At 39.8% G+C, this 19,241-nt stretch overlaps 2 protein-coding genes across 9 annotated transcripts in view; one reads left to right on the top strand and one right to left on the bottom strand.

Moving 5' to 3' along the window:
• The first annotated feature begins 62 nt into the window (after positions 1 to 62).
• The window catches only part of USP20 (ubiquitin specific peptidase 20), a 47,595-nt gene continuing 28,416 nt past the window's right edge, over positions 63 to 19,241 (top strand). The window contains exons 1-7 of one of the 8 annotated variants that reach the window (XM_074210923.1): positions 63 to 151; positions 3,227 to 3,388; positions 5,931 to 6,032; positions 9,369 to 9,407; positions 12,176 to 12,275; positions 13,070 to 13,166; positions 19,115 to 19,168. In XM_074210923.1, the coding sequence (XP_074067024.1) occupies positions 13,086 to 13,166; positions 19,115 to 19,168 (135 nt within the window). In that variant the 5' untranslated portion in view covers positions 63 to 151; positions 3,227 to 3,388; positions 5,931 to 6,032; ... (1 more) ...; positions 12,176 to 12,275; positions 13,070 to 13,085. Of the gene's footprint in view, positions 152 to 2,861; positions 3,012 to 3,226; positions 3,389 to 3,512; positions 3,855 to 5,930; positions 6,033 to 9,368; positions 9,408 to 12,175; positions 12,276 to 13,069; positions 13,167 to 19,114; positions 19,169 to 19,241 lie in introns of those variants that run through there. The other 7 variants (XM_074210925.1, XM_074210927.1, XM_074210929.1 and 4 more) reach the window with 7 other exon arrangements.
• LOC141493216 (uncharacterized) lies at positions 2,401 to 8,164 on the bottom strand. Its single transcript, XM_074194274.1, has 4 exons — positions 8,070 to 8,164; positions 3,697 to 4,035; positions 3,240 to 3,632; positions 2,401 to 2,819 (listed from the first exon to the last, which is right to left on the bottom strand). The coding sequence occupies exons 1-4, from the start codon at positions 8,162 to 8,164 to the stop codon at positions 2,726 to 2,728; spliced, it is 921 nt and encodes a 306-aa protein (XP_074050375.1). The 3' UTR covers positions 2,401 to 2,725.

The raw sequence follows: 19,241 nt of genomic DNA, 5'->3' as shown, positions 1-19,241 counted from the left end.
CCGGGGCTTCCCATAGGGCCGCGCGCCCGGTAGCCCGCCCCGCCCCGCCCCGCCCCCCGGCCCCGCCCCGGCCCGGCCCTGCGCTTCTGCCGCGGCGCCGCTGCCAGCTCCGAGGGGGATGGGCAGGGAGCTGCCGAGCGGGCCCGCCGAGGTGAGTGTGGGCGCGGGGCGCCGCGGCAGTTTCCCTTCCAGAGCCGTGGGGAAGGGCAGAGGAGGCAGAGCGCGATCTCCTAAAACGGGGACCCCCTGCCTCCCCTCCCATGCCCCTCTCCCCTGCCGCCCTTGCAACCTCACTTTCCCCTCCTCCTTTCCCTTCCCCACTCCCACGCGAGCGGCAACTCAAAGTTAAGCGGGTGCCCCGAACCCGCCGCCCCCAAAGATGCCTCGGGGCAAATCTAAACTCCCAGGCACCTCCAGGTTGTAGCCCTTGGCTCTGTTACATTTCAGAAATTATCTAATTCAGACTGGAGAGTTGGCCTTTCAAAAGAATGAATGAGCCAGCCTAAAATAATACTTTTAAAAGTAAATTTGTAGGGCGGCTAGGTGGCGCAGTGGATAAAGCACCGGCCCTGGAGTCAGGAGTCCCTGGGTGTTCAAATCCGGTCTCAGACACTTAATAATTACCTAGCTGTGTGGCCTTGGGCAAGCCACTTAACCCCATTGCCTTGCAAAAAACCTAAAAAAAAAAAGTAAATTGTATTTGGATTTAAGAGACGGTTTCCCAATATCCCACAGCCCCGAGATGAATTTTTTAAAAGGGGAAAATAAATTGCACTTCTCCTTTATTATTATTTTAAACCTAACAGCTCTAAGGGTAGTAGCGCCTGGCTCCAGGCCTCTGCAGTCCTTAGCCAATGAGAAGGAGGCCTCCTATAGTTTTAGTTAACATTAGTTATAGTAGCCTTTTGACTACTGGATTCTGGAAAAAGAAGGTTCTCTGTATTATCTATTTCACTAGACTGTTGAGAGAATTGAATAAGATCATGGATGTAAAAAAAGCATTTTATAAATCATAAAGTGCTATTTTATGTTAGCTGTTATTACTATGAATTTAGATTTAATAAATATTTGTTGGATTGAATTGTGAGAATATTTTGATCTTTTTTTGTTTTAGGAGAGACGTTTGGTTCTGGCTAGAATTGGTTTGCTAGCTGCTGCTTAAAATACTTTGATTTAGATTTAAGGAAGTTAGTATTTTTGTTCAACAAACTGGTACCATTTGTTCTAATTGCTAATTTGACTGGTAGTACTGTGGAAAGAGCACCAGACCTGTGTTCTACCTACTTTTCAATGTGACTTTGTGCATGCCACTTTCCTACTGTAGCCCTCAGTTTCCCCAGGATGATCAGGTCGGACTAGATGATATATCATCATGGACTTTCCAGTGTTAAAGACCACACATCTCTCTAAGCCCCCATTTAAAAGTCTCTTAATTCAGACTTCTATTGTTCAGAAGTGTCTTAACACACCACACACAGACAGCTCCCAACACCCTAGTACATAGGAAAAGGTGAAAATATCATTGGAAAATATTAAACAAAATAGATAAAAATAGAGTAAAACACAATATTTTCTAAGTCAGCATGTGGTCTATAGGGATCCTTATGTTTGATTTAGTAGCCTGATTTCTATTTGAATTTGACCCCACTAATCTAGAGTATATAATGGTAAACTAGTGTTTGTCTAGTCTTTCAGGTTTGCAACGTGCTTTACATAGATTTCATTTGTTCCTCCCAACAACCCTAGGACATTGGTGCCATGATTACCCCCATTTTACAGAGGAGGAAACTTGAGGCAGATAGATTAGGTGATTTACCCTGCTTGAAAGTGTTTAAGGCCAAAATAGAATTCAGGTCTTCCTTTCTTCAGACTAGACTAGAGCTTTATTCAATGTGCTACCTAGTCGCCTAGGAATGCCTGTTATACTTTATGATTAAGCTTTGCTGATTCTTCCCTAGCCGATCCTCCTCCACAAGTATATGAAAACTCAATCCTATCAAATCACTGTTTCTTGTGCATTTAGTAGTGTTAGATGCTATACGGTTTTAGAAATTGAAGTTATGATCTCCTTGCCCTGAGGAAGCTTATAATTTAATTGAGGAGTCTGGATCTTCACAAGTTAAATCATTTAATTAACTAATACTTATTGAGTGCTACCTTCAGGAAAAGGTACTATGCTAATCTTTGGGGGGTTTTTTTGTTTTTTGTTTTTATTTTTGCAAGGCAGTGGGGTTAAATGACTTGCCCAAGGTCACACAGCTAGGTAATTATTAAGTGAGACCAAATTTGAACTCAAGTCCTCCTGACTCCAGGGCCAGTGCTCTATCCAACATGCCACCTAGCTGCCCCCTATGCTAGTCTTTGAAGGCCCTACCCCAAGGACTTAAGTGAGAGAGACAGGATATCAAAAAGAGAAATAACAGCCACAATATTAGTTGGTTTGTTTATTATAGTGCTTTAAGTTTTACAAAACACCTTCCTCACAGTAACTCATAACTGTTATTCAAATTAAAATCTCCCCTGCCCTTCTTAGATTGTTGTTTGCATCTCTGTTTTCTCAACATCTTTGACAGTGCCTTGAAGCAGTAGATATTTAATAAATGTTTGCTGAATTGAGTAAAGATTAAAATACATTCATGTTGAGTGTAAACAGTGAAAATAATTAAATAATAGTTCAAAACAATTAAAAGATGTCATAAGGTCAAAGCTGATTATGCAGCCAAAATTATATAAGTGCCACCTGGAAGCCAGCCATCACTGGGAAATGGGTTGGGCTGGTTCTTGAAGGTTTCTTGGAGGAGATAGGGCTGGAGCGGGATCTGAAAGATTAGGCAAAATTTAGAGAAGTGAGTCTTGCTTGCTTTTCCATTTGAGCCCCAGTTTCTCCTAGACTTCTGGAGGCTTACCCTAAGGACCCTAGTTGTTTGTACCCATAGCGCTTCCCCCTCTCCCAGCATAAAGACCGTATATTGTCCAATAGAAGAAAGCCGACTGTTACTTTGTGGAGAAGGGTATCTTTTTTCTCCCAAAGGACTTAGAGGGAATAGGTTCAAGTCTTCTGGGTCTGAGCACTGGGATCACAGATAGCTGACACAGGTTTTCTCTTAAGGAGATGGCGATCCATAGGAGGGGAGGGGAGGAAAGGCGTTGGGTGGCAAGATCTATGATCCTCTTCTTTTAAAAAAGGTTTTACCGATGCTCTTAAAAAAATATTGTCACTTTGCAGTGATCCCACCCACCTGCCTCTTGCTCCGTGCCCATAAACAGGAAAGTCTGCATGCAGAGCACATGCACGCACAGTCCGGGCTGAAGATGCTTTCCCTGTGCCGCTGCTGAAGTCCCCCATCTCTGCGAGGAGGCTGCTGGCGGTGCCCTCTCCCAGGAGGAGGTAACCAGGGCACTGGGGGAGAGGGCTGCGCAAGTAAGCCCCAGGAGTCCCCGCCTCCCGGGCCCGGAGCCGGGCCGCCTGCGAGCCCCGCCTCCGCCCTTGGCCTAGGAGCTGCTGGGCTCCTCCGGCCGGCGCTCCGGACGGCCCGCTCGGGGGTCGCGCTGCCGCTGCGCCCCCTGCCCCGGCCCCATCCGGGGACCAGCCGGGCGCGCCGCGCCCCCGCCCGCCTTTCCTTGCACCTGTCCTGGTTGCAAAGGACTCCCCCTCCCCCCGCCCGCGGCTCCCCTCCCCCCCGCGCCCCGCCGGACCCCGGCCTCAGCTGGAGGCGGACGGAACCCCGGGCCCCGGGGGGCCGAAGCCGCAGGCGCAGCCCGAGCCCCGGAGGGGCGAGCCAGGACCCGAGGAGGGGCCGGTGAGCGGCCGGGACCCCGTTTCTGTCGTTGCGGGGACTAGGAGCCTGGCCCAGGTTTAGCTCCCCGGCTTGAGGAATTAACTGGAAATGGGCGTGGGAGAGTTGAGGGGGAGAGTCTAGGCGTGGGGAGGAATGAAAGAATTGGGGGAGGGGGAAACTGGAGCCGACGTTGAAGGGAGGATGTTTGGGGTGCTGGGGCAGGTCAGCGGGGGAAAGGCGGAAGGGACGGAGGGGACTTCAAGGGGGATGTCGGCGGGAGAGAGAGAAGGGAGAATGGGGAGGGTGTGAAGGTAGGGCGTGTTAGGGCGCTCTGGGAGGGAGGTTTGAGGAGGAGCACCAGAGGACTCAAGTAATGGGAGATTGGGAATAGATTGAGGCCATGGGAGACTTTCCCCCATTCTTCTCCCACCCACCCCCAACTGGTAAGGAGAAGTTTCGGAAATGGGAAGCAGTTTTGGTAGGAGAGGATAATAAAACCTTGGAGAAAATGTGAGAGTTTGGGGGGAGTGATTAAGGTTGTTAATAACCAAAATATTTGGAAGTCAGGACCGTGGAATAGATGGGGGAAGTCAAACAAGGCATTTGAGGGGAATGTTGGAAAGGGAATGAGTGTATTTGGTAATTCTGGTAAAAGAATTAGATAAAGACTGAAATCAGAGGGTGGTCTAGAAAAACACAAAAACTAGACAATAAAACCAAAAAAACTGGTAGCTCCAGGGAAGATTAGTTAGGATGAGAAGTGTTTCCAAAGGGTTGCAAGCCTGTTTAGTTTTTACTATGTATTTATTATTAGCTCTATTCATTCCTATGAGCACCAATGGGATGGGCCCCTGGTCAGTTAATCCTTCTAGCACTCACTTTATAACTTCTTTTTCATGAGGAGGGATGTAATGCTAGAATTTCAAAGGCTTAGATCTTAGCCATATCACACCACCTGTATGAACAAGGATGATGCAGCAAAAATTCTTCAGGAAAATGATGAGTAACATTCTAAAGCAGCCTAGATAACAGACTTCCTGGGCTCTAGTTCTGTTAGAATTTGTTGCTTGCTCATGGCCCTGCCTCTTCCTGACTCTCCTATGCCAGGGAGTAAAGTCTGACAGTTGCATTTGATCTCTTCTAAAAGAACATTTATCTTCACCTACAGCCTCTCTTTTGAAATCTTAATTGTGTAACCTGGCAGCCTCCAAAGGAAGACTGATTTCACTCTGAAAGTTCAGGCAGAAGCTTTTTTTTTGTCTCTGTGTGTATATGTCCTTTCTCTGACTGTCTGTCTGTCTCTCCCCTCCCCCTCTCTGTTTTTTTCACCCTTCCCCCAAAAGAAAACCTCCCAATTTTTAGAGGGTTTTTTGTGTGTGTGTGTGTGTGTATGTTTCTATCAACTAAGAGGGAGAAAGTGACATAAGACTGGCCAGGAGAATGCATTCCTATACCAAGTAGTACTGCAATTTTTGTATGAATATGGAAGGTGATCAGTTACTTATGGCATAGGAAGATTTGGAGTTTTAGAAATGACTGCATAAGAAAGAGAGAAAGCTATAGGAGCTCTGCTTTTTATAAATTTTAATTTCTTTTCAACAGGTTCTGAACAAATGCCTACTGAGTGCATTTCCTTTTCCAGGCACTCCATTTCTTTGTTCTTTTCAAAGTATTTTATACTTTTCCCATATCTAAGATAAAAATGAGGAATCTTAAACATTGCCAAGTTTCTGGTAAAAGCTTTATAGGATTAGTGAAAAGAACTTGACAGTTTGTTCTCTAGGAAAGGTTGTGAATAATAGGCAGTCCTTGACCTGTGCTGCATTTTTAGGGTTTGCTCATCATCAGTTCCTATTAAATAAAGATTATTTCCTTGACTTAAGAAACCATTAACCTCAAGTTTAATTAGTGCTTACTGTAGCTTTCTGTTCTTTGCCTATTTATAGCCAATTCTTTTTAAGTTCCAAAGGTCTGAATTTTAGTTCTTGGGGGATTTGGCTCTTAATTTCTGCCTAAGTTATGAGCTTTGCAGGGACTTTAGTAAATTTCTATATGTTATATGTCAAAAGAAGAAAGCATATTTTTGGTGGGTGGAAAAGGTCTTACTTTGTGGAGTAGTGCTCCTAAGCTCAAGGAATCATTTCTTATCAGGTCTGAACCATAATTCAGGGACTTTGTGGACAAGTGTTTCTTATATTATCCTCTTTCTATGTGACCTGGACAAAAGAGAAAACAGTAGAAGCTATGCTTAAGGTAATTTATTTGTTTTTTTTTTAACAGATACAATATAATTTTAATAAATGACTAGGTGATATAAATTTATTGTTATATGATGACAATATCTTGTTGCAATGAAAGAAGACCTTGGTTAAAATAGGTAGGAATAAAAGACCTTTCTATAGTGAAAGGATAGAACATACATTTGAATCTACTTTGATTATGAGTATTTCTTACATCTAAAGAAAGACTTGAGTTTTTCCCCCACAGTATAACTATAGGTGAGAGAGTCACTGAATTTCTGCTTTCATAGATATGATAGAATATGTCTGGAACATATATAATATAGAGTATTTCTTCGGAGAGTTAGGAGTTAGTTTTCTGGAAGCATTCTTGAATTAAGGCAAAAACATTAGCAAAAAAATCTCACCTCTACATCAGACTGCAGATCTAAATGCAGTATAGTTAACCACAAACTTTGGTAATCCTACACAAGTCAGCATTTCCTTCTATACTGAATCAAAACTATTCAGTCTCTCTTTTCAGAATATCTAAGGGAGGTCTCAATTCTTGATTTCCAATCTGAGAGATAAACAAAGCAACAGCAAGAAAGAATTTATTAACTTTGTACTAGGAATGAGTTCTTTTCGTGATCATGGCTCAGCTTCTAATTCTATGGTAGGTTAGAATGTCTTAGAACAGACACAAAATAAATATCACAGTTTTTTGAGAAGAACTGAAGAAAACTTTTTAGATAGTAGCCTACTTTTAATGTAGAGATAGGTATGATCATGATACTGAGTTATCAAAGTTTTATCACTCTCAAGTGCATCCTAATACAAAACATCAACACTGTGGATTAATAATAATGGTATTAATGTTAGCTACCATTTACATAATACTTTAAGGTTTAAAAAGCACTGTACAAATATTTTATCCTCATCATAAAGATAGACTTAATTAATAAACCCATTTTACAAGTGGGGAAACTGAAACAGAGAGAAGTTAAGTCTTTTACCCAGGATCACTCAGGTAGTAAATATCTGAGACCAGATTTGAACTTAGGTCTTCTTGACTCTGGGTCCAGTATTCTATGAATTGAATTATTTAGAAGTTTTTTGTTGGTTCAAATTGGAAATTAGGATAGCTCCAATTCATTTTTTTGAGGGAGGGGATTTAGGAAAGTTGTTCAGATTTTTACTTTTATTGTATTTCCTAATTTATTTGTTTGACTTATGAAGCTTGGTTATACCAGTATGTAGTGGTATATAACTGTACCTGCTTAATAATCAGAGTTTATGATTTTTTTTCTGAGTTTCCGTCTCTGCCAAGGTCTAATGCCTATATAAGTTGTAAGACTGTAACATCATTGTGAATAATATTGATCACTGATCACTGAACACTGAACAACTGAATAAGATTATTTGCTTGGTTATTGTCTTTGATGCTCAAAGACGACCAAAATGATATCACTTCGTTTGGGGTTAAGGTACATTGTGTCCAGTTGTGGCTAATCAGATGAATACAAACTCAGAAGACTCACTCACAGGTTAAGTACAAATAGTTCATATGAACATTTGGAGTGGAGATGTCTTTAATTTGCATATTGCTGTGTGGTAGGATATATTAGATTCAACAAAGAACCTGGTCTTCGACTTTTCTGAGAAAATAGGGGTCATCCTTTGAGAATTTCCCTTCCTCTCTAATACTTCACAACTTCTCCTTTTATTCTCTTGGCTTTTCATCCAAAAGAATGGGGACTTGTCCTTGCTGAAACTAATTGTTCCAGTCCCTTCCTGGAGTTTATTCCATTCATCATTTACTGTCTATCTTATCTTGCTATGTGTGGCTTCCATCCTCATGCCTAAAAACATGCTTCATGCTTAAGTAGCCTTTTTGATTCTTCTGTGCCTTTAAATGACATATCCTCCTTTATTTCTACTTTTTTCAGGAGCCAAACTCCTCCTGGAAATGAGTCACTTAATTGCCTCCATTTCTTTTCCTCCCATTCAATTGTCAGACTCTTTACAACCCCATCATTCTTCCCTCTTTTAGATGACCAACATTTCTTACCTGTCAAATTCTTGACCTTTTCTTGGCCTCATTCTTCTTCGCCTCTTGAAGTTTCTGCTTTCTAATTTGACTGTCTGTTCTCCTTCAGTTTCCATGGCATTGTTCTCTCTTGGTTTCCTAGTATTATTTCATTAGAATAAGAACTTCAGGTAAGGGATGTTCTTTGCCACAACTGCTTTTCATCTCCTTTGCAGCTGAAAAGCTGTTTGGACCCAGAAAGATTAAGTGTCCAGGGTCACATAACTAATATGGATTAGAACCCAGGTTTTTCTTGTGCTAAAGCCAGTTCTCTATCCAGGAGGCCATACTTTCTGTCTCCTCCAGCCTTCCTGACCATTCCTTAATAAACTTTATGGGCCATTATTCTACTCTCCACTAAATATGGACAACTATTAAGGCTCCTGATCCTCTAGTATCGCATATATTTGGAGTTGGATAGCATCTTAATAATAATTTAATATTAATATTATATAATTAATATTAATAAATTCAATTTAATAAATAATCATTTAATAATCATAATCCCTTCAATTTACAGATGAAACTGAAGTTGAGAAATTATGTGACTTACCTAATGTAGTAAGTTGCAGAATTGAAATTTGAGCATAGATCCTCTGATTATACCATATCTTTTCTGCTAAACCCATTTTTCTTCCCAACTTTTATTTCTGTTGAGAGTACTACTTCTTAGCCACCCAGGTTTGATATCTTAGGTCATGCTTGACTCCTCTCTCTAGGTCCTATCAGTTTTCAAGTCTTATCATTATTTTTCTATAACATCTCTTGTACTTAAATCCTGTAGACATACATAATCTACACTCTAGTCTAGGCCTTTACCTGGATAATTTCAATAGCTTCCCAGTTGTTTTTTTCTACCTGTAATCATTCCCCTATCTAATCTATTCCCTTCACAACTGCCAAATTGACATCCCCTAAACAGACTTATCATCTCCCTGTTCAAAAATCTTCAATAGTTCTTTACTACATCTAGGACAAACTCCTCAGCCTAGAATTTGAAGCCCATCTACATTCTTCTCCTTCTTATAGTTGCAAGTCTAATGAAGAGTGAATTATTTGTTCTTTCTCCTAGCACACCATCTTTCTCTCACCTTTTCACATTAGATCTTCTGTGTAGAGGAACTTAATCACTCCTCACCTTCAACTCTTAAAATCCCTAGACTCCTTAAAGCATCACCCAGGTGCTTCCTCCTGTATAAAATTGGTGTCCTCCCCAGTTATACTACTGAACTCTCTCACCTTTGAAACTGCTTTGTATAAATTTTGTTTTTTGCTTTCCAGTGCATGTTATATCTTCCAGGAAAATGTAAGCTGCAAAAGGTGAGAAACTTTTTTTTTAAATCTTCCTATAACTAGTACCATGCTTGCTACTCAGTTATTTAATAAATGCTGGTTGAATTGACATGTTCTGAAATAGTTAAAAGTCTAAATTGGGAAGAAAGGATCTGTGTGAAGGTAAATTGTCATTCAGTAATGCATAAATGCTAAATGAATATGGTTGCCTCTGGGGGGAGACTTAAAAAATATTGCTTAATCTGTCTTAGAGGTTGTCAAACTTGGTTGAAGCCAATCATTGTCCTGTGATTTGTTGATTCAATTTAAATACTTTCCAATTGCTACTCCCTTTTCAAACAATTCCTTAATAGGAACACTAGCCCTCCCTGGGAATTGCAGAAGAAGTGAATGGAATTGGTTGTAGCCACAGTCTGAACTACAAAAACTTTGAAATAGGTTATGGGGGTAGCTAGGTGGCACAGTGGATAGAGCATCAGCCCTGGAGTCAGTAGTACCTGAGTTCAAATTTGGCCTCAGACACTTAATAATTACCTAGCTGTGTGGCCTTGGGCAAACCACTTAACCCCATTGCCTTGCAAAAACTTAAAAAAAAAATAGGTTGTAATAGGTTTGTGTTTCTAAAGACTTAGGATAGCCTCTTGAAACAAACTGGATGATGAGCTAGGATGGAATGTATGATAAATAGCCAAATTCATCCTAACTGAAGGAATGGGAGGCTGGACCAGAGAGGGAAAAGAAGAGAATAGAATTTCTATGTCAAAACTAATAGCCACTGCCCTGAATCCAGTGGAATCCAGTGGGTGAATACATCTTCTTGTAACCTTTGTGGAATTTTTTTCCTTTAATAAGTCTGAATGAATCAGGTGAAGTTCAGAGACTGAAAAAGCTTGCTGGCTGAGCCTTGTGCTGACTTTGAGGCTGAGCAAGTTCTAGTTATCAGAAAAGCCCAAAAGATATGTTGGCAATGCGCCCAATCTACCTGCAAAATAAGTTAAATTAATCCTAGAAATTAAAGGTCTATTTGGCTTTATCATTTGAATGCTACAACTTGTATGGAACGCTCTCCAACTACACGTGTCTCAGATCTCAACCTAACTTAGTTTTAGAGAGTTGCATGAGGTGGATTAAAGTTATGTGACTTACATAGAGTTATATAGTTAATAAATGTTGAGAGGAGATTTGAATCCAGGGTTTTCTGATTCTAAGCTTCTCTAGAATAGAATTATTTAACCAGGGGCCTATGAACTTTTATTTTTTAGGTTTTTGCAAGGGAAATGGGGTTAAGTGGCTTGCCCAAGACCACACAGCTAGGTAATTATTAAGTGTCTGAGACTGGATTTGAACCCAGGTACTCCTGACTCCCGGGCCAGTGCTTTATCCATTGTGCCACCTAGCCGTCCCTGCCTATGAACTTTTAAAAAAAAATTTGATGACTATATTTAACTATAATTAGTTTCCTTTATAATTAGTATATTTTATACTTTGATAAAAACATGCTTCTAAGATGGAGTCCACCAATATTCTCAGACTGGGTCAGGACGCAAAAAGGTTAAGAACCTTAGTTCTGGAGTGCAACATTTTTTTCTTTAATTCTTTTTCTTTATTTTTCCAAATATATGTAAAAATAATTTTCAGCATTCATTTTTGTGAAATTTTCTCCTTTCCTCTCTTCCCTCCCTCCATCTTAAGAGAGTAAGCAGTTTATCACAGGTTATATATGTATAATCTAATTACACTTATTTCTATATTAGTCGTGCTGTGAAAAAAAGTTTCAAAATGCAAGGGAAAACCACAAGAAGGAAAAAACAAAACAAAAAATAGATTTTAAAAAGTGACTATAATATGCTTCAATCTGCATTCAGACTCCAGAGTTCATTCTCTGGATGTGAAGGCATTTTCTATCACAAATCTTTTAGAATTGTCTTTGATAACTGCATTGCTGAGAAGAACAAAAATTCTGTCAAAATTGATCATAGCACAATGTTGCTGTTTAATTGTATAATGTTTTCCTAGTTCTGTTGACTTCATTCAGCACCAGTTTGTATAGGTCTGAAATCTGTCTCCTTGTCATTTCTTATAGAACAATGGTATTCCATTACATTCATATACCACAACTTGTTCATTCATTCCCCAATTGATGGGCATTCCGAGGAGTGTAGCATTTAAAAAAAATCACTAATAATCTAGCCTGATGAATGTTTGCTAAATATTGATCATCCTATAATAGAGGCATCTTAATTTTTTCCCATTACATATGGGTCTTGTAAACCATGCAGCTAGATGGCAAAGTGGATGTAACCCTTGGGCTTGGAGCCAGGAAGACTTGATTTTGAGACCTTTTGAAGTCTAGTTGCATCAGTCTGGTTAAGGTCACTTGCTCTCTCTAAGCTTTAACTTATCTAATGAGAATAATAATAGCATCTGCTTCACAGGTTTGTTATGAGGGTAAAATGAAATCATGTTTAATATTCTTTTGGAAAACTTTAAAAAGCAGTTGTGCCCCAATCTTCGTGACCCCAAATGGGATTTTCTTGGCAAAGATATAGAATGGTTTGCCATTTCTTTCTCCAGCTCATTTTACAGATGAGGAAACTGGGGTAAACAGGATTAAATGATAGGGTCACAAAGCTAGAAATTGTCTGAGGCCAGATTTGAACTCAGGAAGATGAATCTTCTTGACTCCAGGTCAGGGACTTGATCCACTGAACTACCAAATATCTGTATTGTTTGTTGTTATTAATAAAAGTGTTTATTAAAACACTGAAAGACTAGGTTTTTTTCCCCTTTTCTAGGTTCTTTGGTATAATCCTGATCAACTTCTTCCAAAGGAGTTGAAATTTTGAATTCAACTATAGGAGAATGCTTGTACCTGCCCAGTGGAGTCACTTAGAGGTATGGCAAACCAGAATCCTCACAAGTGATGGCTGAAGCTGTTCCTTCAAGTTCATTCATGGCAATGATAAAGCCAACTTTGGTGATTTCTGCTGAAATATAGAAGAGCTTATTATTTTGCATTGCTCTCTTATCTGAATTATCCCTGCTTTTATAACTGGTCCACTTACTAATTTAATGAATGTTGCTTAAATGACTATATATAGTGCCTTTAACATAATTGTCTTTTTAGAAAAAACATTTCCTGAAAGGAATTCTCAATAAGGGCTGATTGTGCTGCTTTTCCTACTGTTTGTCATTGTTTTTTTTTGTTTTGTTTTTGTTTTGTTTTGCAAGGCAGTGGGGTTAAGTGACTTGCCCAAGGCCACACAGCTAGGCAATTATTAAGTGTCTGAGGTCAAATTTGAACTCAGGTCCTCCTGACTCCAGGGCCCGTGCTCTCTCTACTGCGCCACCTAGCTGCCCCTGTTTGTCATTGTTTAATGATTTAAAAATATTTCTTTTGGTGAGGGTGCTCACAGGATAGAAAATATTTTGTTTCTCTGGAGGAATATTTAGGAAAATTTGGGTATCAACATCTGACCTTTCCCCCTATAGCCCTTCTAAATCCAATCTTCTTGTATTGCTCCCTAGCAATTAATAGAGTATTCACTTGGTGGAAGAATTTGATTCATTCCCCACCCAAAAGGCAGTAAAGATTGTTTAATTTTGACCTTGTGCATGTCTTTATTAATAGCTAACTTTCCCTGTGAAAGGAGACAAATCAGCTAAAGATGACTTTTGTATCTTCTTAGGTGAACTAGGTTAAGGATGGGAGACCCTAGGGAACTTTGCCCTCACCTTGATTCTATAGGTGAGATCACCAAAGAAGACTTACTACTGAAATCCAAGGTAAGATACCATATTTTGTAGGAGATGGGATCTGTTTGTTGTCCCTGCTCCTGGAGTATAGAGATGGCCTGTATCAGTGGAAGGATTGATTGTATACACAGACCTATTGTTGCTCCAGATATCTTCTGTCTTCATCCTTCCTCAACCTTTTAAGTAAATGGAAATGTCAACATCCTATTAGAAGGCTATTTTCCTGGTGATATAGTGTAGTGGCCAACCATGATAAGTTGGATCAGTTTGATTTTAATTTAGCTAATGCTAATGGTCTTAGGCCATTAGCATTTGGAAATAATACATACATGGACAGTAATACAAAGGAGGAACTGAACATTCTTTAGGGATTTGGTAGAGTCATTTAAAATGTGAGGATTAAGGTAACATCAGGCAAAATACTTCGTTTAATCTTCTAGTGACCAGGAAGGGCTTGTTGGGCCTTTTATCTTAATTGAATACAATCCTTGGTAGAATAGGGTATAGGATGGAAGCACCCTAATTTCATTCTAAGTGAGTTAATATTATAAATATGAGGACAGATGTGAGTGCCTCATTTTGAAAGACAAATAAATTAGCAAAGCCTCTAAAAGGCTTGTTATATGAAGGAACAAAGTTATTTGCTCCCATTACTGGAAGCACCTAAGCAGAGATCATCTTCCAAGAATCTTTGTAAATGGGATTCTCAATGTGGAAATTTGGACTCAGGAATTTTAAAGATCCTCATCTTATGTTCTTTTGTTTGTAAAGAATAAGTACAGCGGATAGATTAGCACCCCGGAGTCAGGGGGACCTGAGTCCAAATCCACTTTCAGACACTTAATACTTACTTCCAAAAGAAAGAATGTCATAAAATTCTTTAGACAAAATTAACTTTTAAATAATAAAACACTTAGGGAAGAAGAGTTTGGTGAGAAATCAAACAAGGTATAAAAATCCTTTAAAATTCCAAAGCAATTGAGAATCAGTGGTGTCGTGGTGGCTAGGTGGTATGGTGGATAGAGCACCGGCCCTGGAATCAGAAGTACCTGAGTTCAAATCCGGCCTCAGACACTTAATAATTACCTAGCTGTGTGGCCTTGGGCAAGCCACTTAACCCCACTGCCTTGCAAAAACCTTCAAAAAAAGTGGGGGAAGAGAATCAGTGTTGTCAATGTTTCCACCCTCTGCCACATGAATCGCCCCAAACAGATGCTTTTTAAAATTTACTTTCAAGGCCAGATTTATTAAAGATTCCTTTAATCAGTAGTTGCCAACTTAGTGATGGTTTTCTGACAATATTTTTTCTTCTAATTTCAGGGCTTTTTCCCAGATGCTTTCTTGGATTTTGGTTTTGCATGTTTTATAGTCTTTAAAATAACCAAACAAAAAAATAGCTCTAGGTCCTATGATGAAAGCCTGGTATCTGGAATTTCTCTTAGAATTCATGAGGGATGTAGGGGAGGAATTGTGGAGGATGAAACTTAGACTGGAACTGGGAACTATGCCACTTATATTTTTGTCTCCATTGCTATTTGACTTTGAATTGATCACCTCTGAACCCTTCACTATTTTCACCTCTACCTTGAAAACATTGTATACATTATCATGTGCTTTTGCTTTAGGCTATACAGCAGTAGTATCAAATTCAGATAGAAATGGGGCCACTAAACAAGTAGGCAAGAATTCCTGCCAGCTACACATTGACTTAGTAAACTACAGATAATTAATATTAGATTAATATTAAATAGATATTTAATATTATCTATATTTTGTTATAAGTTTATTCATTTTGTTAAATATTTCCCAATTATATTTTTATTTGGTACAACCTAGGTTTTGTTGGACACTTCTGCTGTAATTCTAAAATTTTTTTAAAAGGATGATTAGATTACACAGGATCACACAGCCAGCCATATCTCACTATCATTAGCTTCTGAAGATAAATAATAAGACAGGCAATTTTTAAACAGAAATTTTTGCCTCTCTGTCAAAATTAAAGCATCTGTGTTTTTATCGATCTCTGGCTTACCTTTTTTTATATTTTTGCAAGGCAAATGGGGTTAAGTGACTTGCCTAAGGCCACACAGCTAGGTAATTATTAAGTGTCTGAGGCCGGATTTGAACTCAGGTACTCCTGATTCCAGGGTGGTGCTCTATCCACTGCACCACCTAGCAGCTTATTCTTTTTAGGTTCCTTTAATTAGACTGTGCACCTGGATACTTCCCTTTAGCATTGTTTATCAACTCTTACCTAAAGGCTTTTTTTAAATGAAGGTTCCTTAGTCTTGATTCAGTCAACAGCCACCCATTGATCATATTGGGACACCTGGGTGGTAAAGTGGATAGAGAAGTGGACCTGGAGTCTGGAAGATCTGACTTCAAATCTCACTTCAGACATATCCTAGTTGTGTGACCATTAGCAAATCACCTAACCTCTATTTTCTTCAGTTTCTTCAAATATAAAATAGGGAAAATAGCACCCACTACCCAGGGTTGTTGTGAGGATCAAATGAGATAAGATTTAGCGCTCAGACCTGGCCTACAGTAGGCATTATATAAATGTTCATAATCATTATTTGAACTGGGTCCCCTAAGTGTCTCAAATGCAGCATGTCCCAAACTAACCTTGTTCTCTTTTTTTCTCCAAAAATGCTTTCCCTTTCCCAACTTCCATGTTACTTTGGAGGGGACCACCATTTTCTCAGTCCCCCAGGCTTAACATCTCAATATCATTCTTGCCCTCTCACTCAAACTCAACCCACATTTCAAAACTTATCATTTCTACCTGCATAACATTACTTGATCTCATTAGTTCCCATCAATTAAACTCTCTTCTGATGATTCTCATGTCTGCTAAACCAGTGCTTACCACTCTGCTGTCTTCCAGTCTCTCATCTTCAGCTACCTTTTGGATATTTGGATATCTCAAGTTGGATGTGCCATAGACATCTTTTTTTTAATGGTTTTTTTCCAAGGCAGTAGGGTTAAATGACTTGCCCAAGGCCATACAGCCAAGTTATTAAGTGTCTGAGGCCAATTTGAACTGAGGTCCCCTTGACTCCAGGGCCGGTGCTCTATCCACTACCACCTAGCTGCCTCATGCCATTGACGTCTAAAACTGAATTCATTTTATTCCACCCCACTCTTCCACACCTTACTATTACTGCCAAGAGTGACCCCTATTGTCCATTCATATAGGTGCACAGCTAAGGTTTTGTCCGTCAGGTTTGGTCCCAAGACCTATTGATTTTTATTTTAATTAAATATTTTATTTTTTTCCAACTACATGCAATGGTAGTTTTCAACAATCATTTTTTTTTTGGAAGATTTTGAGTTTTACATTTTTTGCTTTCCCCCTGACAGAAAGTAATATAATATAGGCTATACATGTATAAAACCATGCTAAGCAAAGATCCATATTAATCATGTTGTGAAAGAAGAATCAAATCAAAATTTAAAAAAAAGAGAAAAAAGACATAATATATAAATTACCTTTTTAAAAACTGAAGATAGTAAGCTTAAAACTCCTCGGTTCCTTCTCTGGATATGAATGTTATTTTCCATCACAAGTCTTAGATTTGCAAGACCTGTTAGTTTTACCCTTATAACCTCTCTCATAAGACATTCCCTCTCACAGTTTGACAGGCTGGTGAGTGGCTCTTATCAACTCTTGCCTGGATTGTTCTAGCCAGGTGGTGGGTCTCCCTCCCTCAAGTCTCTCCCCAGTACATTATTTCCTAAACTAAGGTACTAAAGAGATTTTCATAATACATAGGTCTCTGCATTGCATTGTTAACTCTAATGGCCCCTTCTTACCTTCCTTTGTAATCAAACCCCAGATTCTTTGTTTGGCATTTAAAGCACTTCACCCTATACCTGCTTTGAGGTCTTTTTTCTTTTTTCTTTTTTTTTTTTTAGTTTTTGCAAGGCAGTGGGGTTAAGTGGCTTGCCCAAGGCCACACAGCTAGGTAATTATTAAGTGTCTGAGATCAGATTTGAACCCAAGTACTCCTGACTCCAAGGCAGGTGCTTTATCCACTACCCCACCTAGGTGCCCGCAGCTAGGTAATTATTAAATGTCTGAGGCCGGATTTGAACTCAGGTACTCCTGACTGCAAGGCCAGTGTTCTATCCATTTCGCCACCTAGCTGCCCCCTTGAGGTCTTCTTGTACTTTCTTCCCCTCCACGTATGCTGTGGTTCAGTTACGCTGGCCTTCTTATCAGTCCTGGATCTCACAGCTCCACTATTGTCTTTTCACTGGTTGTCTTCCATATCTGGAATGTTCACCCTTAAAGACTTAGCTCCAAACCTACCTTTAGGAAGCCTTTCCTTTGGTGCTCATTCTTTCCACCAATATTCCCTTCTATTTATAATGTGAGAAAATGCGTGTGGGGTGTGTGTGTGTGTGTGTGTGTGTGTGTATGTATGTGTAAACATAAAGATCATTATCTCTGGTGTATGTAGTTACATGTGCCCCCTTGAGAATCTGAGCTCCCTGAAGGCAGGCACCAGGTTTTTGCCTTTCCCTGTATACTAGTGTATGGTACAAAGCAAGACTTAATGAATGCTTGTGGACTAACTAATTAATATGGAATAGTGGCATACAAAGAAGGGTTCAACCTGACCCCAAGAATTAGGTGGTGAACCAATAGAAGTTCTCCTAAAATCTCTCCTACTCCTTCTTTGCAAGCTCCCAATATCCTTTTCTGGGAGTTCCAGCCAAACTGCTACTTACTCTGCCACTACCTCAGTTCAAGCCTTTATCACCTCTTTCCTGAATTATTGTATTGTCTTCTAATTGATCTCCCAACCTCATATCTCTTCCCCACTCCATTCCATCCTTCCACATAGCCACCAAAATTATTTTCCTAAAGTTCAAATGTGACCACCTACTCAGTAAATTTCAATGACTTCTTATTGACTGTACTATCAAATATAAGTTTTTATTTTATCCTTTAAAATATCTTATTTTTGGGGCGGCTAAGTGGCGTAGTGGATAAAGCACTGGCCTTGGAGTCAGGAGTACCTGGGTTCAATTCCGGTCTCAGACACTTAATAATTACCTAGCTGTGTGGCCTTGGGCAGGCCACTTAACCCCATTTGCCTTGCAAAAACTAAAAAAAAAATAAAATATTTTATTTTTGAATAAGTTTTATAATGTACAAGATTATTAGCAAAAATAATGCATGATTATAATATAATAAAGAATCATATATGCATATTGAGAGTACACATGCAAACATTTTTAATGCTAAAGATGCATGATTATAAAAATTTGGAGATCTTTGGTATAAAGTGCAAGACAGAGATATTGATGCTTGGAGTGACTAGGAAGACATCATAGTGGAAAGAGTTTTTCCTAGGATATCAACAGCCCTGACTCTGTGTCTGACTTTGCCACTAACTCAATTGGGATGGGTTATTTCCTTTCTCTGGAGCCAAATTTCCTTCTGTAAATTGAAGAAATGATTTTGTAAGGTCCCTTCAAATTCTTATGTTCTGTATTCTATGGCCCAGCTTTCCACTGGCTCTGGAGGATGGATCTATTGACTAGGACCTCTGCAGAGTCTCTCCCTCTCTCCCTCTCTCCCTCTCTCCCTCCCTCCCTCCCTCCCTCCCTCTCTCTCTCCAGATGTGTCTGATCTGGAGTCACAGGTCATCCTTGGGCTATGGGCATCGGAGCTATGGAGTTGTGTGTAATCTGAATACTGGGGTTCTGTTGGGAAATCCCAGAGCTTTTTTGTTGGCTGGTCTTAGGGATTTCATCTGACTGAGATTTGCAGACATTTAAAGTGGGAAATTGAATATTTTTTACTAGTGAACCACAGAAGTGATGGCACCTTGTAAACCTGCAATGACTGACTCACTCAAAACCTGGAAGATTTCTGGGTCATTTGTAGACTTAAGCAGAAGCCCCGAGGGGACTCCAGCATCCTTCTCAAAAGAGATTCTTTTTCTTTTGCATGGACAAAGGGGACTTGCCAGTCCTGTGGAGCAGGAGGACCGAACCTCTGGGCCTGTCTCCAGGTAAGACACCTCAGAGTTTTCCATAGCCACAATTTAGGCTCAGCCATCTCCCTAAAGCCTTTGAATAGACATT

Source organism: Macrotis lagotis, chromosome 1, assembly GCF_037893015.1.
Source record: "Macrotis lagotis isolate mMagLag1 chromosome 1, bilby.v1.9.chrom.fasta, whole genome shotgun sequence".
Taxonomy (NCBI): domain Eukaryota; kingdom Metazoa; phylum Chordata; class Mammalia; order Peramelemorphia; family Peramelidae; genus Macrotis; species Macrotis lagotis.
This window is presented reverse-complemented; position numbering and strand designations above follow the sequence as displayed.